A 27,111-nucleotide genomic window follows, 5' to 3' on the forward strand; every position below is an offset into this window, starting at 1 on the left:
TTAAAGAAGGGGTGGGTGGTCAGACTAGGCAGGTAAAGCTTAAATCTCTGCATGTGCTGTGGGTGAGTCAAGGTGACAGCTAGTCCCCCTGCTATCCGTGTGTCCTGATTCCCAGACAGTCAGTGGCAGAATGTCACACTCTGCATCTGTCCCTTTCCCATCTACTTGCTCTTGCCAACACTTTGAAGGCCATTAACATGACAGCTTGACAACCGTTTTGTAATGGACAGGTTTATTGTTTTTCAACAAAATAGCATATAATCAAACTTATTTCTGAAACTGTAACATAATAGAAGTTCATAGACACTCGTAACATTATTGTGCTCTGGGAAATTGATATGGTATATTGACTAAATGTTATCACCAGGAAGTTAATGACCTTACCCCAACATTTCTGATTTAAAACCCGGTGCAGTCTAAAACGTGATTTCCCTGTGTTTTATATTTCCACACTTTGAGGTTGGAATAATTCTGTGAAAATTAAGATAATGTCCTATTAGTGTAAGAGCTGTTTGAAAAGATTGCTTAAAATTTCAGCCTGTTTTGGTGGGAGGCGGTAAATGAGTTAATCGAGCAATAAGAGAGTTCCAAACCTCTCTGCCAACAGCTAGTTTTCAGTATTCCCATCACCACTCCAAGCACTCCGTCAGTCCTAGCAAAATTCTTGCTTGGGAAATTGCTCTTTGCTAAGAAGCTATTTTTATTTTTGACCATTTTAATTGAAAACAATCACAGCAATGTACTTAATTGTGACCCAGAAATGATTTGTTATTTAGATTTTTTAAACTACTGCATTATATGTTTAACATACAATTAAAACCCAGCAAATAATCTAAGCACTTTGTCTGCCATAGTAAAATAACATATTTAAACCTGTTGGACAACCAAAGCATTGAGGAGTTTAGGCAATCTCACTCAAGAACCAGTCCCACACTTTCTTCTTGTTCTCATCCACCCATTTGATATTGGCTTTAGTTCTCTCAATGGCCTGCTCCAAAGCCAAGGTCCCTGAGCCAAAACCAATATTAGAGTGGTCCTCCTTGAATTTCTGGAGCTGACATCATGAAAAACAAAGTTACATTTTAGTCTTAGTAACTATTCCCCAGGTCATTGGTGTGAATGAGAATGTGTTCTATATTTGACTAAATACAAATATAGTCAGTACAATTCTTCATAAAGTAAGCTATTTATTAACAGTACAGCTAAAGAAAGTACTGTACACCCAGTCATTGAAACACTTAAATTAAAACATTACCTGCTCAAGTTCAGCTTTAGTTGAGAATCTCATTGTCACACCACTTATCAGATTGGCAAATGAGAAGGATCCAACACCATACCTAGGAATGATGACAATTACAAGTTAATAATGTCCATACACAAACCAAATATACACTGAGTGTACAAAATATTAAGAACACCTGCTCTTTCCATGACTAGGTTTTCACCTCGTCAGTCTATGATCCCTTATTGATGTCACTGGTTAAATCCACTTCAATCAGTGTAGATGAAGGGGAGGAGACAAGTTATAGAAGGATTTTTAAGACTTCAGACAACTGAGACATGGATTGTGTATGTGTGCTATTCAGAGGGTGAATGGGCAAGACAAAATATGTAGGTGCCTTTGAACGGGGTATGTTAGTAGGTGCCTTTGAACGGGGTATGTTAGTAGGTGCCTTTGAACGGGGTATGTTAGTAGGTGCCTTTGAACGGGGTATGGTAGTAGGTGCCAGGCGCACCGGTTTGTGTCAAGAACTGCAACACTGCTGGGGTTTTCACGCTCAACAGTTTCGTGTGTGTATCAAGAATGGTCCACTACCCAAAGGGCATCCAGCCAACTTGACACAACTGGGATGCATATAAAGTCAACATGGGCCAGCATCGCTGTGGAACGCTTTGGACACCTTGTAGAGTCCATACCCAGTCGAACTGAGGCTGTTCTGAGGGCAACAGAGGGTGCAACTCTCTGGTGTTCCTAATGTTTTGTACACTCACTGCATTTGATTTACTGATATAAGTGCCTTTTGGGGGTACAACTTACTGTGTGAACATGTACTCCCAGTTCTGTGTCACAAAGTCCCAAGCCAATGTTTGGCCTTGAACATTACTGGAGATGTACACGATGACAGACGTTGCATCCTGCTTACGGATTTTGTCTGAATCCAAAGTGTATCTCAGGTACCTGAATTGAGTCCATAGAGTGTTGATACGTTTAGACAGATTGTTATAATTGACTGTATTTGTCAATATGAAGACAATGGAAAGCGAAAACAGTTCAATATGATACAGTGCATTCGGAAAGTATTCAGACCCCTTGACTTTTTCCACATTTTGTTACGTTACAGCCTTATTCTAAAATATATTAAATAAATACAATTCCTCAGCAATCTACACACAATAGCCCATAATGATAAATCGAAAACATTATTATTATTATTTTTTACAACTTGATTGGAGTCCACCTCTGGTAAATTCAATTGATTGGACATGATTTGGAAAGGCACACACATCTGTCTATATAACATCTCACAGTTCACAGTGCATGTCAGAGCAAAAACAAGCCATGAGGTCTAGCGAATTGTCCGTAGAGCTCTGAGACAGGATTGTGTCGAGGCACAGATCTGGGGAAGGGTACCTAAACATTTCTTCAGTATTGAAGGACCCTAAGAACACAGTGGCCTCCATCATGCTTAGATGGAAGAAGTTTGGAACCACCAAGACTCGTCCTAGAGCTGACCACTCGGCAAAACTGAGCCATCGGGTGGAGAAGGACCTTCGTCAGGGAGGGTTTTTTCAGCGGCAGGGACTGGGAGACTAGTCAGGATCGAGGCAAAGATGAACGGAGCAAAGGACAGAGAGATCCACGATGAAAACCTACTCCAGAGCGCTCAGGACCTCAGACTGGGGCGAAGGTTCACCTTTCAACAGAACAACGACCCTAAGCACACAGCCAAGCCAGTACAAGGGTAGCTTTGGGATAAGTCTCTGAATGTCCTTGAGTGGCCCAGCCAGAGCACAGACTTGAACCCGAGCGAACATCTCTGGAGAGACCTGAAAATAGCTGTGCAGTGAAGCTCACCATCCAACCTGACAGAGCTTGAGAGGATCTGCAGAGAAGAATGGGAGAAACTCCCCAAATACAAGTGTGCCAAACTTGTAGCATCATACCCAAGAAGACTCGAGAGTGTAATCGCTGCCAAAAGTGCTTCAAAAAAGTACTGAGTAAAGCTTCTGAATACTTACGTAAATGTGATGTTTTTATTTGGAATACATTGGCAAACATTCCTAAAAAAACAATTTTGGCTTTGCAATTGTAGGGTATTGTGTGTTGATTGATGAGGGGAAATAAACATTCAATCCATTTTAGAATAAGGCTGTAACGTAACAAAATGTTGAAAGAATCAAGTGGTCTGAATACATTCCGAATGTACCGTATGTTTAATAGTACCCTCACAAAATAACCAGATGTAACCTACTTATTCAGAAGTTCATGGTCCTTAGTACATGCCAGAGATGACATCAGTTTGTCTGCATCGCTAGCAATAGTGGCAGTCTTGAACATGTTCCAACCAAAATCCCACTCTGCAGCACCGCCTGCTGCAATGGCACTGCAGTACACTGTCATCCTCAAATTAGGATGTATCCTGATATCAAATGTTTTACAGTGTTGTTACAGGGTAGTATTCTTTGTTGTTGAAAACCACGCAAAAAAATCCAGATATACGGTAGTATAGGCTAAATTGATACCAGACACTTCCTATAGTTTATAAATCAATGGATAACCAATATGAACTCACAGATTGTTGTCAGGGTCAGCCTTCCATTGACTGTACCAGCTTTTAGTCAGATTCTGACACTCAACCAGTCCACTGCTACAGGCCATCCTAATGGCATTCACCTGGTTGTACCTGGAAGTGAAAGGTATTCCTTGTTGTTATTATTAAAGCCTTATACTCCTTTCAGACCACATCAAATACACCATGTCAACGCTCTGGATCATTCCACTCACTGCTCATTATGCCCATCAGGAACTTTACTCCAGTCTGCAGTAATGGTCTTGAAGTGTTGAAAAAGGGGTGTCACTAGATTCCTCACATAATGCTATGACAAGGACAGAGAATAAGATGCTACGTATGTATTAAAGTAAGATCAGTATATCTATATCAGTTTCAAAATATCTCATGTGTAATTGTAACAAATTAAATGACATTCTACCTGCATAGTGCCATAGACCTCAGTGCGATCAAACATGAGGTAAAAATAATCCAAGTTGTTCAGAGCCGACTGCCACGGTATATATTCAATTTCTTTGGAGAGGTATTTTGTTGTTTTCAGAGCTAATGTTGTGGGAATTAACTTTGCCCTGTGTAGAGAAATACGATTTAGAAATACAATCACCAAAATATGATGCACACAACACTTTGTAACATTGTAGTGGTTCAAAAACGTCGAAACCCCAACCTTGCTAGATTAAAAGCATCATCCACAAGTTGTGCTCTGTTGATAACTGGTATGACCTGCAAGAAAAATACAAATCTGACTCTTATCAATGTTGTAGTGAAGCAAAATAACAGTAATACCCTTCGAACATGTGATGAGTCAGCTTTTCCTTTTACCTGGTGATTAGTGCTCAGTTGGAAGAGGAGACGTTCCCAGTTGCCAAGGTCATAGTTAACCCTGTAGTATCCAGTCACATTGATGTTTGCGAGTACCCAGTGACCACTTGTCAATTTATTGTTTAGGGCTGAGGGGGGAAATGAATTCATGACAGTGAAGCTACGGAGAGTAGATCAAATCTGCATGTTATTTCATAGGACTATTTTATGTGTTCATATTCGTCCACAGTTTTCTACAGACGGCACTAGTTAAGAGGTTCTGTATCCGTACCCTCTTTCTCAAGCAGCCATATCTCTTTCTGAACCACTCCTGCTTCCATCCATTTGATTGGTACTATCCACTCGTACCTAGGCACCAAAATGAACTGGGCTTTTTTATTATATATAATCTTAATCATATGTAATACATGAAAATGCTATGACCATTCATTACATATACAGTGCTTTCAGAAAGTATTCAAACCCCTTGAGTTTCCATTTTAGGTTACAGCCTTATTCTGAAATTGATTAAATGTTTTTTCCCCCTCATCAATACATCATAATGACAAAGCAAAAATTAAATATCATATTTACCAAAGTATTCAGACCCTTTACTCAGTACTTTGTTGAAGTACCTTTGGCAGCAATTACAGCCTCAAGTCTTCTTGGGTATGACGCTACCAGCTTGGCACACCTGTATTTGGGGAGATTCTCCCATTCTTCTGCCCAGATCCTCTAAAGCTCTGTGAGGTTGGATGGGGAGCGTTGCTGCACAGCTATTTTCAGGTCTCCCCAAAGATGTTAGATCGGGTTCAAGTCCGAGCTATGGCTGGGCCACGCAAGGACATTCAGAGACTTGTCCTGAAGCCACTCCTGCGTTGTCTTGGCTGTGTGCTTAGAGTCGTCCTGTTGGAAGGTGAACCTTCGCCCCGGTCTGAGGTCCTGAGCACTCTGGAGCAGGTTTTCATCAAGAATCTCTTTACTTTAATCCCAAGAGTCTTGGTGGTTCCAAACTTCTTCCATTTAAGAATGATAGATGCCACTGTGTTCTTGGGGACTTTCAATGCTGCAGAAATGTTTTGGTTCTTTTCCCCAGATCTGTGCCTCGACACAATCCTGTCTCGTAGCCTTACGGAAAATTCCTTCGCCCTCATGGCTTGGTTTTTGCTCTGACATGCACTGTCAACTATGAGACCTTATATAGACAAGTGTATACCTTTCCAAATAATGTCTAATCAATTGAATGTACCACAGGTGGACTCTAATCAATTTGTAGAAACAGCTCAAGGATGATCAATGGAAACAGGATGCACCTGAGCTCAATTTTGAGTCTCATAGCAAAGGGTCTGAATAGTTATGTCAATAAGTTATTTCTTTTTTTAGTGTTCTATACATTTAACCAACATTTCTAAAAACCTGTTTTCACTTTGTCATTATGGGGTATTGTGTGTAGATTTCTGAGGAAATTGTTTTATTTAATCCATTTTAGAATAAGGCTGTAACATAACAAAATATGGAAAAAGTCAAGTGGTCTGAATACTTTCAGAAGGCACTGTATATCTCTCCAGACCAGTCAGACGTACTTGAAGTCAGATGGTGGTACACTCCCCACAGAATCAGGGTCCAGTAAGAAGTGCTTCTGGGTGATCAGTCCAGTGGCTGTGTTTATGGTGACCACTGGGAAGCCCATCTGAAGGACCCAGCGGTTCATGATGTCATGCACTGTACCAGGAAGTTCCATGTCACTGGCATCTATTGCCTAGAGAGGGAGACACACAGGAGAATGATTAGAGATAGTATTATGTTCCATGTACCATAGGAGGGCAGCATTTTCATAATTCAGAAGTCCACATTCTCATTGACATGACTGCAAATACAATGTGAGCTCGGTCAGTATCATTTGCTGCTGTAAAGGCACACATAATATCCAGGCTGTATCATATCTGGCCGTGACTGGGAGTCCCATAGGGTGGTGCACAATTGGCCCAGCGTCGTCCGGGTTTGGCCAGGGTAGGCCATCATTGTAAATAAGAATGTGTTCTTAACTGACTTGCCAAGTTAAATAAAGGTTAAATAAATACATTTTCTCCACATTCTGGCGGAATGTGTAGTACTGCCACAGATGAATCTTTAATTCCAACAGTACAAAGTAACTAGCTGAAAATAGGACTAGCCAATGCACGCTATTGATTGTTTCTAAGGGACTTACTCGTTGTAGATGATCCCAGAGGTCTGTCCCCACTGTGTTGTCGTAGACAAAGTGATTCAGGTAGCTCTACAGGATAAATATGCATTCTGCACTTAGAACAATTAATCATAGAGGCAATATATTCTACAGTTAATAATGAGAAATTCACTTTCAAGGGGTCTACTCACTTGTTTTCCTCTCACACACTATGCAAACAGCATTCCTTAATGCTTAACATAACTATGATAAATGTGTATCATATCAAGAGAAGATCCTGGGCTGTAGCAGTGCCTTGGGACGGTAAGAAATACATACACTTAGTCCTTGGACGAAGACTGGTTCAGTTAGAAAATCTGACAGCATTCTCAACACTGATGCCCCCTGTAGAGAGAGTACAAAATGGCTGAAAACTCAAATGCTTTCAAAACATAAATAATTCAACAGAAATTGAAGAGTATAGGTTGTAGAATACTATCATTCACAACACTACATGAACACATTTACTTTTATTCATTTATTTTTATTTAACTTTTTTTTAAAGTATTCACACCCCTTTAATTTTACCACAGTTGCAGCCTGAATTTTTTTTTTTTGTGACTGGCAAAAGTCAGATGGTGGTACACTCCCCACATATTCAGAGTCCAGTAGGAAGTGCTTGTGTGTGTGTGTGTTATGGTGACCACTGGGAAGCCCATCTGAAGGACCCAGTGGTTCATGATGTCATGCACAGTACCAGGAAGTTCCATGCCACTGGCATCTACTGCATAATTCCACAATGTCAAAGTGGAATTATGTTTTCAGAATTTTTTCAATTTAATTAAAAATGAAAAGCTGAAATGTCATGAGTAAATAATTATTCAACCCCTTTGTCATGGTAAGCCTAAATAAGTTTAGGAGTAAACATTTGCTTAACAAGTCACATAATAAGTTGCATAGACTCACTCTGTGTGTGGTAATAGTGTTTAACCTGATTTTTGAATAACTACCTAATTTCTGTACCCCACACGCAAATACCGTGCATTCAGAAAGTATTCAGACCCCTTGACTTTTTCCACATTTTGTTACATTACAGCCTTATTCTAAAATGGATAAAACAAAATGTTTTCTCGTCAATCTACACACAAAGGACATAGCAAAAACAGGTTTTAGAAATGTATTAAAAATAGAAAACTGAAATGTCACATTTACATAAGTATTCAGACCCTTTACTCAGTACTTTGTTGAAGAACCTTTGGCAGTGATTACAGCCTAGAGTCTTCTTTGGTATGATGCTACAAGGTTGGCACACCTGTATTTGGGGGAGTTTCTCCCATTCTCCTCTGCAGATCCTCTCAAGCTCTGTCAGGTTGGATGGGGAGCGTTGCTGCACAGCTATTTTCAGGTCACTCCAGAGATGTTCGATCGGGTTCAAGTCCGGGCTCTGGCTGTGCCACTCAAGGACATTCAGAGACTTGTCCCGAAGCCACTCCTGCATTGTCTTGCTGTGTGCTTAGGGTCGTTGTCCTGTTGAAAGGTGAACCTTCGCCCCAGTCTGAGGTCCTGAGCGCTCGGGAGCACGTTTTCAACAAGGATCGCTCAACTTTGCTCCGTTCATCTTTCCCTCGATCCTGACTAGTCTCCCAGTCCCTGCCTCTGAAAAACATCCCCACAACATGATGCTGCCACCACAATGCTTCACCATAGGGATGGTGCCAGATTTCCTCCAGACGTGACGCTTGGCATTCAGGCCAAGGAGTTCAATCTTAGTTTCATCAGACCAGAGAATCTTGTTTCGCATGGCCTGAGAATCCTTTAGGTGCCTTTTGGCAAATTCCAAGGGGGCTGTCGTGCCTTTTACTCAGGAGTGGCTTCCGTATGGCCACTCTACCATAACAGCCTGATTGGTGGAGTATTGCAGAGATGGTTGTCCTTCTGGAAGTTTCTCCCATCTTCACAGAGGAGCTCTGGACCTTCTCCCCCGAATGCTCAGTTTGGCCAGGCGGCCATCTCTAGGAAGTGTCTTGGTGGTTCCAATCTTCCATTTAAGAATGATGGAGGCCACTGTGTTCTTGGGGATCTTAAATACTGCAGACATTTTTTGGTACCTTTCCTCAGATCTGTGCCTCGACACAAACCTGTCTCGGAGTTCTACGGACACTTCCTTTGACCTCATGGCTTGGTATTTTCTCTGACAACTGTGGGACCTTATATAGACATGTTTACTTTTCCAAATCATGTCCAATCAATTGAATTTACCCCAGGTGGACTCCAATCAAATTCTAGAAACATCTCAAGGATGATCAATGGAAACAGGATGCACCTGAGCTCAATTTTGAGTCTCATATCAACGGGTCTGAATACTTATGTAAATAAGGTATATCTGTTTTTTTTATAAATTTGCAAACATTCTAAAAACCTGTTTTCGCTTAGTCATTATGGGGTATTGTGTGTAGATTGATCAGGATAAAAAAATATATATATTTTAAAATAAAGCTGTAACGTAACAATGTGGAAAAAGGGAAGGGGTCTGAATACTTTCCGAATGCACTGTATGCACTGTAAGGTCCCTCAGTTGAGCAGTGAATTTCAAACACAGGTTCAACCACAAAGACCATGGAGGTTTTCCAATACCTTGCAAAGAAGGGCACCTATTGGTAGATGGGTAAAAAAAAGCAGACATTGAATATTCCTTTGAACATGGTGAAGTTATTAATTACACTTTGGATGGTGTATCAATACACCCAGTCACTACAAAGATACAGGTGTCCTTCCTAACTCAGTTGGCCAATGGTGACGTTAAAACAGTTTCAGAGTTTAATGACTGTGATAGGAGAAAACTTAGGATGGATCAATAACATTGTAGCTACTCCCCAATACTAACCTAAATAATAGAGTGAAAAGAGGAAAGCCTGTACAGAATACAAACATTCCAAAACATGCCACCTGTTTGCAACAAGGCACAGAAGTAATACTACAAAAAATGTGGCAAGGCATTTAAGTTTTTGTCCTGAATACAACGTGCTATTTTTGGGGGAAATCCAATAAAACACATTACTGACTACCGCTCTTCATATTTTCAAGCATACTGGTGGCTGCATCATGCTATGGGTATGCTTGTAATCGTTAATGACTGAGGAGTTTTTCAGGATGAAAAAGAAATGAAAATGGAGCTAAACACAGGCAAAATCCTAGATGAAAACCTGGTTTCGTCTGCTTTCCACCAGATACTGGGAGATGAATAAACATTTAATCAGGACAATAATCTAAAACACAAGGCCAAATCTACACTGGAGTTGCTTACCAAGAAGACAGGGAATGTTCCAGTTACAGTTTTGACTTAAATCTACTTGAAAATCTATGGAAAGATGGTTGTCTAGCAATTTCCAACAACCAATTTTACAGGGCTTGAAGAAATTTGGAAAGAATAATGTGCAAATGTTGCACAATCCCGGTGTGTAAACTCTTAGAGACTAACCAAGAAAGACTCACAGCTGTAATCTCTGATTTTCACTTTGTCATTATGGGGAATTGTGTGTAGATGGGTGAGATTTTTAAAATGTAATTCATTTTGAATTCAGGCTCTAACACAAAATGTGGATTAAGTAAAGTGGTATGAACACTTTTCTGAAGGCACTGTACATTGTCTTATGTTTACCTTGCTGTAAGAGATGACATCAAACTGTTCACTGATTTGCTCAGGCTTCTGGATGTCATCGTCTTTGGAGGACAGGGGGTGAGAGGAAGCCAAGGCATCCACTGCAAACACCCTGTGCACCTCATCAAGAACTATGAGATCTTTCTGTGGAGGAGAAAGATAGGGCTGTAGTATGCTGTACATGTTGTGACTTTGTGACTGCTTGTACACAGAAAGTTAGATTACTAATCACATCTGGCACCACTATCACCTTTTTATCAAATGCTAACGGGAGGGGATGGATGTGTGTCTTGTCTTTAATGGGAAACCTTACCACGTTCCAAGTGGATTCAGCATAATCCGCCCCAAGATATGACACGTAGGATGCAAAGCCCTCATTCAGCCAGACTTCATTCCACCATCTCAGGGTCACTAGATTTCCAAACCACTAACGAAAAGAAAGACCATTACAGATTTTTTTTTTTATGAATGTTTGAATTCGTCTTTTTAAGAACGAGCAATGATAGTCTGATTCCCTGGACTGTATCCTACCATGTGTGCAAGTTCATGTGCAATGATGGTGGCTGTTCTCTCCTTGTTTCCATTGGAGGATGTTAAAGGATCGTAAAGCAGATTTGTTTCCCTGTAGGTAACTAGTCCCCAATTCTCCATGGCCCCAAAATAGAAGTCAGGAAGGGCAATCTGGTCTATACAGGAATGTTTGAAAATAAATTCAACAATTATTTTATTTTCCAAAACAAATCATGGTGATATCATTTGCAAATCACGTGGTCAATTTAAAATCTTACCTGATTTGGAGAGAGGGTAGGTGGTATTGTAATACACCTCAAAAAAGGACAGGATTGGTCCTGTTAGATTGAGCGCATATTCTCCATGTCCTTCACTGATGGATTTTCTACGAGCCCAGATCCGAATCTGCGCGGACAGGCCAGGAGATTTATTCCAATCACAACTCTTACTGATGTAAACACTTACAGTACACTTTGTACTGTAAACACCCACCCAACATGGACAAGAACCATCACTGGTTAGATTACGGTTGAGAAAGTACACAATACATCCACAGGCTCAGCAAGAGCGTACCTTGTATGATTGTTGTTACTGCAGTTGAAATTATGCAAACATTGAGTTGATTTCATTACCAGAATATCTCCCTCCCGAGCGCTGATAAATGAATAGTCACAGACAATCAGGGCCAGTAGGTAGGTTGACATGATCTTGGTTGGCTCAAATATGGTCTGTGTGACAGCCTCTGTGTATACGGTGGCGTTAACTGTTTCTAAAGAAGATCAGGAACAGATTGTCAGGACAATATGATCCCGTGAAAGAAGGGCTGTCAAATGTTTTCAGTATAAACAGTAACATAATATATTATTTAGTTTAAAGGTGCAATATGAAGAAATCACTCCGCCATTTCCTGGTTGCTAAAATTTGAATAATTTGCCTAATTTCAGTTTATGTGACGAACAAGCAATGCATAGTGTAGAGAATCATTGTACCATCTAAACCGCTGTAAAATATATTTTCATTAACCAAAAATATTAGATTTTCAGCTGATTGAAGCTGGTGTATAAAACCGAAAGCAAAAGACGCAAAAATGAAATTTAAGATTGGGAAGCATAGAAACAGCACGCATAGAACATATCTACAGCTTTTTAGACCTGCTTTCATAACTTATATTTCTATGTGAATTTGGTCAGGTTGCCCAAAAAGCTACATTTTGCAGCTTTAAATAGTTGTGATTCCTGGAAACTAGTGCTATGTTTGGATGGATATAGCCATTTCAACTAACCTGGCTCCTTGCCGTTTGACAGGGCCACAGTCCCACGGGGATGGAGGAGTGTGATGTGGAAGACTGCTTTCCTCGCAGGCTCATCAAAACAAGGGAAAGTTTTCCTGGTGTGAGTAGGGTGCATCTGAGAGGTAGCTACAACCCTGTGAAGGACAAGCATAGTTTGATTATTACTGAGTCTGCGTGGAAAAATCAAGAGTATAAGGTGTACCACCATTGAGGTTACACCATTTAGACATACATTTATATTGAATACAAGATTCATGATATGCATAATATTACGTAGCTGAGTATCTGTGTATTGTTGTACAAAGGTTGGTAAACAAACAGCGTCTGGGACATTTTAAAGGGAAGACTAATCACTCACTCCTCTAAAGCTACTTCCTGTTTCACTGTGGGAGAAAAACTCCAGGTTCCTGTTTTTCAGTGGAAACCCACCTCTTGATTTGCATATTTACGATACACAATTTTGCTGAATGTAAATGATTAGATATGACTGAGTTTATTTAACCTATTAGAGTTTTCAATGCAGTATGACACTGAGTACTGATATGTTTCGTGAGTAATGGAAGAAAATATTAAACATTTAAGTCATGTAGCAGATGCTCTTATCCAGAGTGACTTACAGGAGGGGGGGGGGGTTACTAAGCTATATGGAATTGTTTTAAGAAGGTCATATCAAGGATCATTTAGCTCTTTGATTATGAATGTTAAGACCCCTTGAAGTATCAATTTATTTATGGCCTTACTGCTATTAGCCCATAGAAACACATTGAATAACAGATAACAGTCCCAAAAAATATCAAAAGGAAGTTTGTTCTGAAGTGTCTCTCCTATATCTGAGAGACATAAGTTAGATCAGGAAACATTTGTTTGTTTTTTACATGTATTTAACCCCATATGTTTGGCATTAAACAGTCTCAATATATACAGTGCCTTCGGAAAGTACTCAGACTCTTTGACTTTTTCCAGCCTTATTTCAAATAATAATTATTATTTAAAAAAATTTTTAAATACTCAGCAATCTAAACACAATACCCCATAATGATAAAGTGAAAACTGTTTTTTACAACTGTTAACAAATGTTTTAAAAATAAAAACAGATAAACCTTATTTACATAAGTATTCAGACCCTTTGCTATGAGACTCGAAATTGAGCTCAGGTGCATCTGGTTTCCATTGATCATCCATGAGATGTTTCTTCAACTTGATTGGACATGATTTGGAAAGGCACACACCTGTCTATACAAGGTCCCACTGTTGACAGTTCACGTCAGAGCAAAAACCAAGCCATGAGGTCAAAGGAATTGTCCGTAGAGCTCCAAGACAGGATTGTGTCGAGGCACATATCTGGAGAAGGGTACCAAAAAATGTCTGCTGCATTGAATTCCTCAGGAACACAGGGGCCTCCATCATTCTTAAATGGAAGAAGTTTAGAACCACCAAGACTCGTCCTAGAGCTGACAGCCTGGCCAAATTGACCAAGAACCTAATGGTCACTCTGACAGAGCTCTAGAGTTCTGCTGTGGAGATGGTTGTCCTTCTGGAAGGTTCTCCCATCTCCACAGCACTCCACCAATCAGGCCTTTATGGTAGACTGGCAAGGCGGAAGCCACTCCTCAGTAAAAGGCCAACTTGGAGTTTGCCAAAAGTGACCTTAAGACTCTCAGACCATGAGAAACAAGATTCTCTGGTCTGATGAAACCAAGATGAAATTATTTGGTCTGAATGTCAAGCGTCACATCTAGAGGAAACCTGGCACCATCCCTACAGTGAAGCATGTTTTTTTTAATACTTTCGCAATTTTTTTTATAAAAACCTGTTTTTGCTTTGTCTTCATGTGTCACGCCCTGGCCATAAAGAGGCTTTTTATTCTCTTTTGGTTAGGCCAGGGTGTGACTAGGGTGGGCGTTCTATGTTATTTTTTCCTATGTTTTTGTATTTCTTTCTTTTTGGCCGGGTATGGTTCTCAATCAGGGACAGCTTTCTGTCATTGTCTCTGATTGAGAACCATACTTAGGTAGCTCTTGCCCACATGGGTTTTGTGGGTAGTTATTTTCTGTTTAGTGTGTTTTGCACCTGACGGAGCTGTTTCGGTTGTTTATTTTGTTCCTTGTTGTATTTAGTGTTCAGTTTATTAAAATAATGATGAACACTTACCACGCTGCATCTTGGTCCTCACCTTCTTCCACCAACGGCTATTACATTAAGGGGTATTGTGTGTAGATTGATAAGGGGAAAAACTATTTAATCAATTTTAGAATAAGGCTGTGATGCAACAAAATGTGGAAAAAGTCTAGGGGTCTGAATACTTTTCGAAGGCACTGTACTTCCATTCATTTTTTCAGACTTTCAGACGAGTCTTGTGAGGCCTGTGGGCAACCTAGAGCAAAACAACTGACATTTCACCTTTGCACAGAGGGGTCATATTAATGTGTAGCCCAAACGGTTTGGACGCTACAGACAGAAGTTGTTGTACCAACTCCTGATAGTTTTGGAGGTCGTAGAACAAAACAGAGAATACCATCGTGTTCGAGAGAGTCTCGGCTTTCCATAAATGGGTAATAACAGTTTGTAGGCGAAACCAGACGCTACAGACAATTTTGTGAGAAGACTGATTTCCGGGATGTCTCATGGTCTGACAAGCATCGTTCTAACTCTGTCACCTTTTACCGCATATTTTTTTTACATTTTACCTGTATTTAACTAGGCAAGTCAGTTAAGAACAAATTCTTATTTACAATGACGGCCTAGGAACAGTGAGTTAACTGCCTTGTTCAGGGGCAGGACGACAGATTTTTACTTGTCAGCTCGGGATTCAATTTAGCAACCTTTTGGTTACTAGTCCAACTCTCTAACCACTAGGGTACCTGCTGCTCTAATGCAGAAGATGCAGAGGTGCGACATAGACGGATGCGGTCGATTGAGACAAAAATGCAAAAATATCTCGAGCTTAAACGGACAGATTTTTATGTTGATTGTTGTATTATGCTAATGAGATTTCCGTGCAGCCGCAGACATCAACCTTAGGGGTTTAAGTGTCTTGCTCAAGAGCACATCGGCATACATTTCATCTAGTTGGCCCCGGGATTAGAAACCAGTGACCTTTCGGTTACTGGCCCAAACTCTTAACCACTAGGTTACCTGCTGCTATTATCATAATGAAGGTTCAATTGACTCACTTTTTAACTCCATCTTCTTCATATTCGCTCCTATAGAAACCTGCTAGGTCATCAGCCAGCTCCCCAACAAACACTGTGTCCAGCTGGTAGGATTCTCCAACAGCTAACTTGCCATTCAGTTCCAATACCAGAAACTGAGTTGTTGGCTGTAGCCAGGATTTCTTTATGGTTGGTGCGGGTGTGCTACCGAGAGCAGACAGTTTAGCCAGATGGTCATCCCCCCACTTGGTGTAGTTCAGCTTGTTGGAGTGTATGAGGATCAGGTCCGTCTCCTTCACACATTGGAAGACCACATAGGATTTCCCTGTGAAGATGTAGAGGCCTTGTGCGTTGACGGTGAGTCGGGGCCACAGGGTTAGGTTGTAGTGGTCAGGCTTCAGGGTGTCTGGGAGACGGTACTTGTCCCATGGGGCGACGATCTTTACGCTATCTGTCAGTGCAATAGCCCACAATGTAACGATGGTCGCCACAGAGAGGACTCCCAGCACAATGCAGAGAATAAAGAACTTGCTGATTTTGCAGGATTTCTCCATGTCCTAGAGGAGTCTCAGCACGCACTAAGTGAGAGGGCTGAGCTGATATCAGTGCTTCCCTTCAAAATTAATGGATGATCTATTTAGTAGTAGCTTTTGTGGGTGGGGAGTTGCTGACAACTTGAAGAAGATGATAAGAGAGAAAAATGGGCAGTAATAACTTTTTATTGTGTTGTTCCATAAGCAACTGGCATTTTTACACATTCATCGATCACCATTCCAGGGATGACCAGGGTTGGGTAGGTTATTTTCTAAATGTAATCTGTTACAGTTACTAGTTACCTGGACAAAATTGTAACCAGCAACGTAACCTTTGGATTACTAAAACTCTAATGTAATCTAATTACATTCAGTTACTTTTAGATTACTTTCCTTTTAAGACGCATGAGAAGAAGATAAAAATGTAGGTTACCAATTGAATGACATCTATTGCAGGATAAATCGATGTCAAAGTTTACATAGCTGGCCATATATGAATGTTAAATTGTACTTGATTGGGTTGATTATGTAGACTTCTTCTAACCCATAGCTTTCTACTACATTAAATGATATCTTTACATTCATATGTATAATTTTTAAGTCCAAAAATGGATGTAGCAACTACAGATTGCAGTCTATCAAAAGTCTATCAAAAGTGTGTGAGTTTGAGCATGTGTCCATTAGGCCTATGGATGTATGTTTTTATGAGCATGAATTAAATTGAGTAACAAAAGCCCTACATTTATTCCAAAGTCTGGGATCCGCACTATGCAGCTGTTGCAAGAGCTCATTTTTTGCTGTCCACTGGTTTCAAAACCAATGATTGATAGGCAGCTTAAGTTTCTTGAATTCAACCATTATTGGGTTCAAATACACATTTAGATTTGTGAACAGCCATCCACAACAATCACAATCCAACCAAAGGCGTAAATAGCTAAATCAGAGAGTAGCAGTATGATTTATATCAATGCTCTATGTACAGTACCATTCAAAAGATTGCACACGCCTATTCATTCAAGGGTTTTTCTTAATTTTTACTATTTTCTGCATTGTAAAATAATAGTGAAGACACGAAATTATGAAATTACACATGGAATTATGTAGTAACCAAAAAAGTGTTAACCAATTTAAAATATATTTTATATTTGAGATTCTTCAAAGTAGCCCTTTGCCTTGATCACAGCTTTGCACACTCTTGGCATTCTCTCAACCAGCATCATGAGGTATTCACCTGGAATGCATTTAAATTAACAGGTGTGCCTTGTGAGCCAATCAGTTGTGTTGTGACAAGGTAGGGGTGGTATACAGAAGATAGCCCTATTTGGTAAAAGACCAAGTCCATATTATGGCAAGAACAGATCAAATAAGCAAAGAAAAACAACAGTCCATCATTACTTTAAGACATGAAGGTCAGTCAATCCGGAAAATTTCAAGAACTTTGAAAGTTTCTTCAATTGCAGTCGGAAAAACCATCAAACGCTATGAAACTGACTCTCATGAGGACCGCCACAGGAATGGATGACCCAGAGTTACCTCTGCTGCACAGGATACGTTCATTAGAGTAACCAGAAACCACTACTAAAAGGACACCAATAAGAAAAAGAGACTTGGTGGAAATTAGTCCAAATGTGAGATTTTTGGTTCTTTGGTGGCTACTTTGAATAATCTCAGATATAAAATATTTTTTAAATTGGTTAACACTTTTTTGGTTACTACATGATTCCATATGTGTCATTTCATATTTTTGATGTCTTCACTATTATTCTACAATGTAAAATAAAGAGAAACCCTTGAATGAGTAGGTGTGTCCAAACTTTTAACTGGTAATGTAGATATCAATAGTAAGTGATATCTGTATCGCCGTAGACTACACCACTGCTGTCATCATTACCTCCAAGCGCTTATTCAAGTTGGTTAATCTTTGGATGCCGACAAGTCGCACCATTGGAAGAAATGTTTGGACTGTAGCCTAAAAAGCATATTCATGCTCTTTTTCCGTGATCCATCAAACACATTTGGTGTGTCATCATAGTGGTCTCTGATTTGTGGTCAGATTCGCTCAGTTGGAACAAACTAAAACTTGCTCCTTTTTTCAATGATGATTTGAATGTCATTGAGAAAACAGAGAAGTGTCAAAGATTTTTTTCCACAAACATCCTTTCTGAATTTAAAAGTAATCCTCGACGTAATCATCTAGTTTTTCAAAAGTATCTATAATCTGATTACAATATTTTTTGTTGGAAACGTAACAGATTGCAGTTACTCTTTTTTTTATTCCCTTACATGTTACTCCTCAACCCTTGGTATGACAGACATACTGTCACGAATCCCTCGGGAACTGTGTCATTACGCACACCTGGTCCCAATTTCCCTGATTGTATAAATGTTCCCTTTGGTTCACCATTGGGCTATTGATTAGTGTTCCAATGTCCGTTGGTTGTGTGAGTACCTGGGCCTTGTTGTTTTGACTTTCATGCTGCTTGTATTGTGCAGATGATTACGGGTCTCGTCCTGCACGCCGTAATTTGGGACATTTAAAAAAACAACACACAAAAAAACTATTACGCATTCCTGCGCTGGTCTCTCGATCCTTCATACCAGCGTGACACATACAATAGTTTTGTAGGAAAAGTGCAAAATACTTCTAGGCAACCCATTGAATTGGACTTTTTTTTTTACACTTTCTGTTACTAATTCTGTAATTACAGTGTAACAAGTATTGTAAACACTCTACTTAGGTTAGAGCTAAGGTTAGGGTTTAGTTTTTGCTGTGAGTACAGTGTTGTAATGAGTAATTACAATACGTGTTACACTGTACTTAGATGCACTTGACACCATATCTACTGTAATCAAATGTTTGTCCAGTGACTATTTCAGAATGTCCTCTGATTATCATAGAATGATGTATTACCTTGTTATAAGGAGAACCGTTTATTTCCAGTAATGTAAAAGCCCAAAAGAAGCAAAATTACATAAAAGATGCAGTGTAAAACAAGTGTATTATTTCCACAACAATAAACCAGTGTTTTATAACAAATCAGTATTGTAGATAGTTACTGTCTTCAAATATCTACAAATACCGACTTAAGCAAAATATACTATGATAAAAAATAAACTTCCCCTAAAAGTTATTCAGGATGCTAGCATGTATCAAAATGTCTTTAGTCTTTGTTAGAAAAAGCACATTTCAATTCATACATAGTATTTCTGATTAAACGGCAGGATAGCTGTAGAATCAAAATGGTCCTTTAACCGTTAAAGAGACATAAAACTCTCGTAAAAACCGGGAACATAGCTTTTGGATAGGTGTTTGTTTCTCCATGTGACCCTTATTCTTTAGGAACCTCTGTTGTAAACCATGTCTGCACTGAGTCCTTGTTCTCCGCCACCCATTTGATGTTAGCTGTTGTCCTCTCAATGGACTGTGAAACTGCCAAGGTACCTGAGCCAAAGCCAACCTCAGAGTTGTCCGCCTGGAATTGCTTGAGCTGTGACAGCGAAGAGAAATATGAACTTATATTGTGAAGAAACCTCAATATTCAGGGTCCACATAGTATTCCAATATAAACATGTTGAGCAGTACGTGCTGAAAAATCCCCTAAACTTTTATTTTACCTGTTTGAGCTCAAATTCTGTTGAGAACCTCTTGGTCACACCATTGATGAGATTGGAGAAGGAGAAAGATCCACCACCGTACCTATGACAGAATAAGAGGTAAGGCTAAATAACAGCGTCTAGTGAAGAGTTAGATCATATATCAGTGTGACAAATAATTACTTTGTAAATGAAACAATCAAAACAATATGTGTTTAAAAGCTCAAACTCACTGAGTAAAGATGTAATTCCATCGGTCTCTCATAAAGTCCCAGGCCAGAGACTGGCCCACCACGTTGCTTGCAATGTAAACAATGGTAGAAGTAGCATCCTGCTTGCGAATTTGGTTTGCGTCCAGGGTGTATTCCAGGTACCTAAATGTGGCATGGAGGTACAAAGACAATATGAGGCATTGAAGCACCTCATATTCATGTCAGACACACAAGGCTCTTTCAAGCTTTGTTTTAATAGGTCTCCTTTTGACGCCAGGCAGAGAATCAATGCTTTGCTGCTTATTGAATACTCTCTGACACTTACAAGAGGGCAAACAACAGATTGCAATTTCAGGTTAACATTACTATATTTAGTCTGGCCTGGATAAACTTGAACTCACTTGTTGAGTAGCCAGGGCTGCTTGGTACAGGCCAGGGCAGATCGAAGCTTGTCTGCCTCAATAGCGATGGTGGCAGCCTTGAACTGATCCCAACCAAATTCCCACTCCGCAGCCCCCCCTGCAGCAATAGCACTGCAGTACACTGTCGTCCTCAAGTTGGGGTGTATCCTGATAGGATATAAAATATATAAATATTTCAGCATCTATCATGCTGTGTGGTACTCAACATTTTGATATTTACTGTTACAGGTGTAGGATCTTACTTTGTAATGAAGAAAAAAACAATTATAATTAAAACATTTACTAATTTACACTTAAAACACTAAATGCTTCTGAAGTTTGTAATTTCCATTTTGACATTTCAGGTGTCATTTTCCCTTAGGAAAAATGTATCAACCCCTACAAAAATTATAATCTACATAATAATTTACATTTCCTTTTGCTGCAGGGTTATTTTCCTACTGTAGAAAACTGGCTCAGATTAAGATCCTACATCTGTAAGGGTATTCAGAAATGAATCTGAATTGAATTCAAATCCTACTGAACTCACGGATTGTTTGCAGAGTCTTTCATCCACTGACTGTACCAGCCTTTAGTCAGAGTCTGGCACTCTTCCATACCCGTGCTGCAGGCCACCCTGATGGCATTCACCTGGTTGTACCTGAAGGTGGAAAAATACAAGTAAAGGTGAGAGTAGAATAAGGGGATTGTCTTGGCCTTCAAATAGTGATATTGTGAAAAGGATACTTTTGTCTGGACATGGCTGGGTAAAAGCAAAAATTATATTATAATCAAGAAATGTAAGGCTGTTGATCTACTCACTGGTCCATATGTCCAGTGGGTACTTCTGTCCAGTTTCCAGTGATATTCCCAAAGTGCTTAAAAAGTGGTTCTATTTGATATTTTAGGTAAGTCTAAAAGATCAAAACAACATGAGAAAAAGTATAATTTCCAATACTATTTTGTTTAGTATACAGCCCATAATATTATTTGTAACATGCTTTTTATTTTTTAGCATTGCTTTTCTAGATAATAAACCAACCTGCATATCCCCATAGATTTCACTCCGATCAAACATGAGGTAGAAAAAGTCCAAGTTGTCAAGAGCTGACTCCCACGGCATATATTCCCTTTCACTTCTGAGATACTTCGTTGTTCGCAACGCTAATGTTGTGTTGATATATTTTGCCCTTGACAGAGAAAATATACAAATGAATTGATAATCCATCTAGGCCTACTATTTATGAATCAAATGCCAAGTATTAGTATTTAAATCACGCATAGAGTAAACTATGAACTCACCTTGCAAGGTTAAAAGCATCATCCACCAATTGAGCTCTGTTGATAACTGGAATAGACTATGCAAAAACATTACCATCAACATTAGCATGAATGACTGTTTCTGTATTTTGTGTAATTTGACGTTTATTTGGAGAATCGGTTGTTTTCATCCATGTCTGACCTCATGATGGCTGCTCAGTACACCGAGGAGACGTTCCCAGTTGGTGTTATCATAGTTAACTCTATAGTATCCAGAGACGTTAAGGTTGGCCAGTATCCAGTTGCTCCCAGTGACTGTCATTTCAGGCTTATTAGCTTAATATTTAGGGACAAAAGCAACATGTCAGTTTCCAAATCATCATATATCTAAATAATACTCTTTGATAAGATTCTCTTGGCTGTACTGTAATCCCTAGCTTTTGCTCATCTCCATCTGTGAACTGTTAATTACGTTAAATATACCACAATACATTTGACAGGTTCCCACATCGTCAGTGGTTGTAATGCATACCAGTTTTGTCCTCTAGCCATGTCTGTTGCTTTACAACTCCTGTGTTCATCCACCTGATTGGTACTATCCACTCATAACTGGGGAAAGACATTATCATTAAGTTATTGCGCGCTATACAGTTTTTTTGATTAGTATTAAGGTTGCTATGAATGATACTGAGACACTCATAAAGGTGTCATGACTGGTTCAGAAAGGTTGTATGTATACCCCCCTATAGTAAAGTGTTAGCATTTGTTTAATCCTCAACTTAGATTGCAATTATTTGTCCTTTACATTCCGACTTACTTGAAGTCAGATGGTGGTACACTCCCTGCAGTGGAAGGGTCCAGAAGGAAGTGCTGCTGGTTAATCTGTCCAGTGGTTGTGTTTATGGTGACCACTGGGAAGCCCATCTGAAGGACCCAGCGGTTCATGATGCTGTGCACAGTTTGGCCTGTGGGAAGTGTCGTGCCAGTGGAATTTACTGCCTAGAGACGAAGGGAAGAAACGTTAAGGTTAAAACAAATATATACAGTACCAGTCAAAAGTGTGGACACACCAACTCAATCCAAGGTTTTTCTTTATTGTTACTATGTTCTATATTGTAGAATAATAGTGAAGACATCGAAATAACACATGGAATCATGTGTTATTTCAAAAAAGTGAACACCAAAAAAGTGTTAACCAATTTAAAATATAATATATTTGAGATTCAAAGTAGCCACTCTTTGTCTTGATGACAGCTTTGTACAAACTTTGCATTCTTTCAACCAGCTTCATGAGGTAGTCACCTGGAATGCATTTAAATTAACAAGTGTGCCTTGTTAAAAGTTAAGTTGTGGAATTTCTTTCCTTCTTAATACATTTGAGCCAATCAGTTGTGTTGTGACAAGGTAGGGGTGGTATACAGAAGATGACCCTATTTGGTAAAAGACGACAGTCCATCATTACTTTAAGACATGAAGGTCAGTCAATCCGGAAAATTTCGAGAACTTAAAGTTTCTTTAAGTGCAGTCGCAAAAACCATCAAGGACTATGATGAAACTGACTTATGATGTTCGCCACAGGAAAGGAAGGCCCAGAGTTACCTCTGCTGCAGAGGATAAGTTCATTAGAGTGAATTGCACCTCCCAGATTGCAGCCCAAATAAATGCTTCACAGAGTTAAAGTAACAGACGCATCTCAACATCAACTGTTCAGAGGAGACTGTGTGAATCAAGCCTTCATGGTCGAATTGCTGCAAAGAAACCACTACTAAACCAAATAGAAGATATTTGCTTGGGCCAAGAAACACGAGCAATGGACATTAGACCAGTGTGATGGTGTGGGGGTGCATTACCGGTGACACTGTCAGTGATTTATTTAGAATTCATGGCGCACTAAACCAGCATGGCTACCACAGCATTCTGCAGCGATACACCATCCCATCTGGTTTGCGCTCAGTTTGACTATCATTTGTTTTTCAACAGGACGATGACCCAACACACCTCCAGGCTGTGTAAGGGCTATTTGACCAAGAAGGAGAGTGATGGAGTGCTGCATCAGATGACCTGGCCTCCACAATCACCTGACCTCAAACCAATTGAGATAGTTTGGGATGAGTTGGACTCCAGAGTGAAGGAAAAGCAGCCAACAAATGCTCAGCATATGTGGGCACTCCTTCAAGACTGTTGGAAAATCATTCCAGGTGAAGCTTGTTGAGAAAATGCCAAGAGTGTGCCAAGCTGTCATCAAGTAGGTGGCTACTTTGAAGAATTTAAAATATACTTTTGATTTGTTTAACACTTTTCATTTTACTACATGATTCCATGTGTTATTTCATATTTTTGATGTCTTCACTATTATTCTACAATGTAGAAAATAGTAAAAATAAAGAAAAACCCTTGAATGAGTAGGTGTGTCCAAACCTTTGACTGGTACTGTGTGTGTGTGGTATGTATGTATGTGTGTATGTGTGTATATATACTGTTTCAGCGTTTGATTATGTAATAATAGAGAGAACTTACCATTTGGAGGTGATCCCAGAGGTCAGTATACACTGTGTTATCATAGGCAAACTTGTTCAAGTATGTCTGGGAGAATAGGGGAAAGAATATACAGAAAGGTTATTCAGCAACACAATAAACATACATAATTGCTTTGGACTTATAGATGCATTTTACTATATCTACCCTGTACTTACTCTTCTCTTATGACAGCCAGAGACAACCATTTTTGTTCTACCACCTGCAGTACAGTGTTACTCAGGATTATATTAATAATATGATAATATACTGTACATACACTGAGTCCTGTGGAGAAGACCTCTTCAGACAGGAAATCCGAGAGCATTCTCAACACTGATGCTCCCTGTGGACGCCACAAAATTCAAATGACGATACATGATGTAGCTACAACTAAAACAAATGTATATCAATCAAGGATAGATATTTAATGTCTGCAACACAATTAGTCACATTTTATGATTTTATTTAAGTTGACATGTTATTTGTTCTTCAAAGATCATGGCAGAGAAAACACTTACCTTGCTGTAAGAGATGGCATCAAACAGTTCACTGATTTGTTCAGGCTTCTGGATGTCCTCCTCTCTGGAGGACAGGGGGTGAGATGAGGCAAGAGCATCTACTGCAAACACCCTGTGCACATCACCCAGAACTATCAGGTCTTTCTGTGGAGGGAAAGGACATGATTATACACTGAGTAAATGAGGGGAAACCTCTCCAGTCCACTCCATGTGGACAAGTGATATGCATCGTCTTCATAATTTGTTCAGCCAAAGAAAATAATATCAATGACAGAAAGCTGTCCATATGAAGATCTGAGATGAATAGTTGAAATAGTTGAAACACGTACAATGTTCCAGTCAGGCTCTGCTTCATTTGCCCCAAGATATTCTACGTAAGACGCAAAGCCCTCATTTAGCCACAGGTCATTCCACCACCTCAGTGTCACAAGGTTTCCAAACCACTGAACAGAAGAGATTCATGTTACTTACAAGACCATTCAAAATAGAACAAGTTGACTTCAATCCAAAGTAATCAGCTAACACAAGACATTAAGATAATATACAGTAGGTTATGAATTGCTAAAACATACAGTAACTGCATTTACTCATAAATGTCTCAAGTTAGCCAAAGTTCATGACCCAGTTAATCGTTTTATGAAAACACAAGGAGGTACAAGTTCCCATACCATGTGGGCCAGTTCATGAGCAATAATGGTGGCGATCCTTTCTTTGTTTGAATTGGAGGACATCTTGGGGTCGTACAAGAGGGCTGTTTCTCTGTATGTAATGAGTCCCCAGTTCTCCATTGCTCCAGCATTGAAGTCAGGCAAAGCAATCTGGTCTGGAAGAAAGAATCGGCAAACAAAAAGGATGACAGTTTCTCAGCCATATACGGTACTATAGAGCTACAATAACTCCATGAATAAAGACTTAACAGGTAATAATAATAATAATAATATATGCCATTTAACAGACGCTTTTATCCAAAGCGACTTACAGTCATGTGTGCATACATTCTACGTATGGGTGGTCCCGGGAATCGAACCCACTACCCTGGCGTTACAAGCGCCATGCTCTACCAACTGAGCTACGGAAGGTGCCACATAAGAGTTCATTGACAGCATACGGCTTCCCATAAAGAAGTGTCTGAAACCTATAAAGAAATCTAGCATCTAAAACCTTATAAAGATGTAAGAAATTAAACTTTTATAAAACCCTTACCTGACTTTGGCAGAGGGTAGGTGGCATTGTAATATTTTTCGAAGAATTTCAGGATGGGTCCTGTTTTGTTGAGGGCGTACTCGCCTTGTCCATCAGCGATAGCTTTTTTGCGGGCATAGATCCGGATCTGAAAACAATTTAGCAGCATTGCACTTCATACTGTACATCACAAACACAGCTATATCTACGTAGACTTTATGACACTTGAACGTTGAGCTTTTTCTTTGAATGTGACAAATGGAAAAGTGGGACTGAACAGTTATTCTAAAGAATAGGTCAAATACATTACCAGAACATTGTCATTTGTGCTGTTAATATAGTCGTAGTCACTGACAATAAACGCCAACAAGTATGTTGACATTTTTTTTGTTTCGTCAAAAGATGTCCTCCAAACACTCACAGGCCCCTCGGGCCCCACCTCAGTGACTGCAACAGGAGCTGAGCAAGAATTAGGAAAAGAGAAGAGCGGACAATAAGATGTTTTGATAAGAATCATAATGCAGCATTTCTGAATTATGACCAAAGCCTTTTTTAAACATTCACAGTACTGACCATGCTCCATGCCGTTGGACAGGGCCACTGTCATCGGGGGATGGAGGAGTGTGATGTGGAAGATGGCTTTCATTGCAGGCTCATCAAAACAGGGGAAGGCTTTCCTGGCATCTGTGGGCTGCATTTGAGTTGTCGCAACAACTCTGAGACAAACAGTACAATGGTTCAGAATTGTTTTGTCAAATGTAGGTGTAATTTATCAAGTCAATCTACATCAGCATTACAGTTTAAGCTTCATTACAACTTACTTTTCTTCTCCTTCCTCTGTATATACACTCCTATAAAACCCTCCCAAGTCATCAGCCAGCTCCCCAACAAACACTGTGTCCAGCTGGTAGGATTCTCCAACAGCTAACTTGCCATTCAGTTCCAATACCAGGAACTGAGTTGTTGGCTGTAGCCAGGATTTCTTTATGGTTGGTGCGGGTGTGCTACCGAGAGCAGACAGTTTAGCCAGATGGTCATCACCCCACTTGGTGTAGTTCAGCTTGTTGGAGTGTATGAGGATCAGGTCCGTCTCCTTCACACATTGGAAGACCACATAGGATTTCCCTGTGAAGATGTAGAGGCCTTGTGCGTTGACGGTGAGTCGGGGCCACAGGGTTAGGTTGTAGTGGTCAGGCTTCAGGGTGTCTGGGAGACGGTACTTGTCCCATGGTTCATTTGAGGGTGCAGTTGTGGGTATGACAGGTGTGGTGATCTGTGGCTTGACAGTTGACCCTCCAGGTGTGGTGACCGGTGGCTTGATAGTGGAACCTCCATTAGTCGGACTGACAGCCTCGTTTTTGGCTACCTCTTGAGAATAAACGACTGCCAACGCAATGATGGTGGCCACTGCCCCTGCACCAAACACAATGCCCACCACCCCAACAAACTTACTGATATAGAAGCCTCCCCCCATGTCCAACTGGCGTAAAACTACACAGCAAAAGAGATGATGTGGTGTCTGTGCAG

At 39.9% G+C, this 27,111-nt stretch overlaps 1 protein-coding gene across 2 annotated transcripts; it reads right to left on the reverse strand.

Annotated features, from left to right (window-relative positions):
- Nucleotides 1–221: 221 nt before the first annotated feature.
- Nucleotides 222–27,111, reverse strand: LOC124038217 (aminopeptidase Ey-like). Of its 2 annotated transcripts, XM_046353820.1 has the most exons (21): nucleotides 26,805–27,111; nucleotides 15,389–15,787; nucleotides 12,207–12,349; nucleotides 11,557–11,693; nucleotides 11,203–11,329; nucleotides 10,946–11,100; nucleotides 10,728–10,841; nucleotides 10,415–10,558; nucleotides 7,096–7,161; nucleotides 6,802–6,867; nucleotides 6,176–6,351; nucleotides 4,885–4,961; nucleotides 4,614–4,741; nucleotides 4,459–4,514; nucleotides 4,213–4,360; nucleotides 4,007–4,098; nucleotides 3,795–3,905; nucleotides 3,474–3,641; nucleotides 2,039–2,179; nucleotides 1,256–1,337; nucleotides 222–1,054 (listed from the first exon to the last, which is right to left on the reverse strand). In XM_046353820.1, exons 1-21 carry the CDS (start codon nucleotides 27,056–27,058, stop codon nucleotides 902–904), a joined length of 2,937 nt encoding a protein of 978 aa, XP_046209776.1. In that variant the 5' UTR covers nucleotides 27,059–27,111; the 3' UTR covers nucleotides 222–901. The 2 variants fall into 2 exon arrangements, with proteins under 2 accessions (XP_046209776.1, XP_046209768.1); XM_046353812.1 differs by lacking the exons at nucleotides 222–1,054; nucleotides 1,256–1,337; nucleotides 2,039–2,179; ... (15 more) ...; nucleotides 12,207–12,349; nucleotides 15,389–15,787 and adding exons at nucleotides 18,816–19,388; nucleotides 19,516–19,597; nucleotides 19,728–19,868; ... (14 more) ...; nucleotides 25,895–26,043; nucleotides 26,158–26,300 and having other exon boundaries at nucleotides 26,406–27,094.

This window comes from Oncorhynchus gorbuscha, linkage group LG01 (assembly GCF_021184085.1).
Source record: "Oncorhynchus gorbuscha isolate QuinsamMale2020 ecotype Even-year linkage group LG01, OgorEven_v1.0, whole genome shotgun sequence".
In the NCBI taxonomy this organism is placed as follows: Eukaryota; Metazoa; Chordata; class Actinopteri; order Salmoniformes; family Salmonidae; genus Oncorhynchus; species Oncorhynchus gorbuscha.

Excerpts from the sequence above, each read along its gene's own strand:
- LOC124038217 (XM_046353812.1), bottom strand. The coding sequence starts at position 27,058 with ATGGGGGGAGGCTTCTATATCAGTAAGTTTGTTGGGGTGGTGGGCATT. Across the intron at positions 21,977-22,184 it reads GTACCACCATCTGACTTCAA|TTATGAGTGGATAGTACCAA; the intron begins GTAAGTCGGAAT and ends GTCTTTCCCCAG. Across the intron at positions 21,298-21,409 it reads GATGCTTTTAACCTTGCAAG|GGCAAAATATATCAACACAA; the intron begins GTGAGTTCATAG and ends TTCTCTGTCAAG.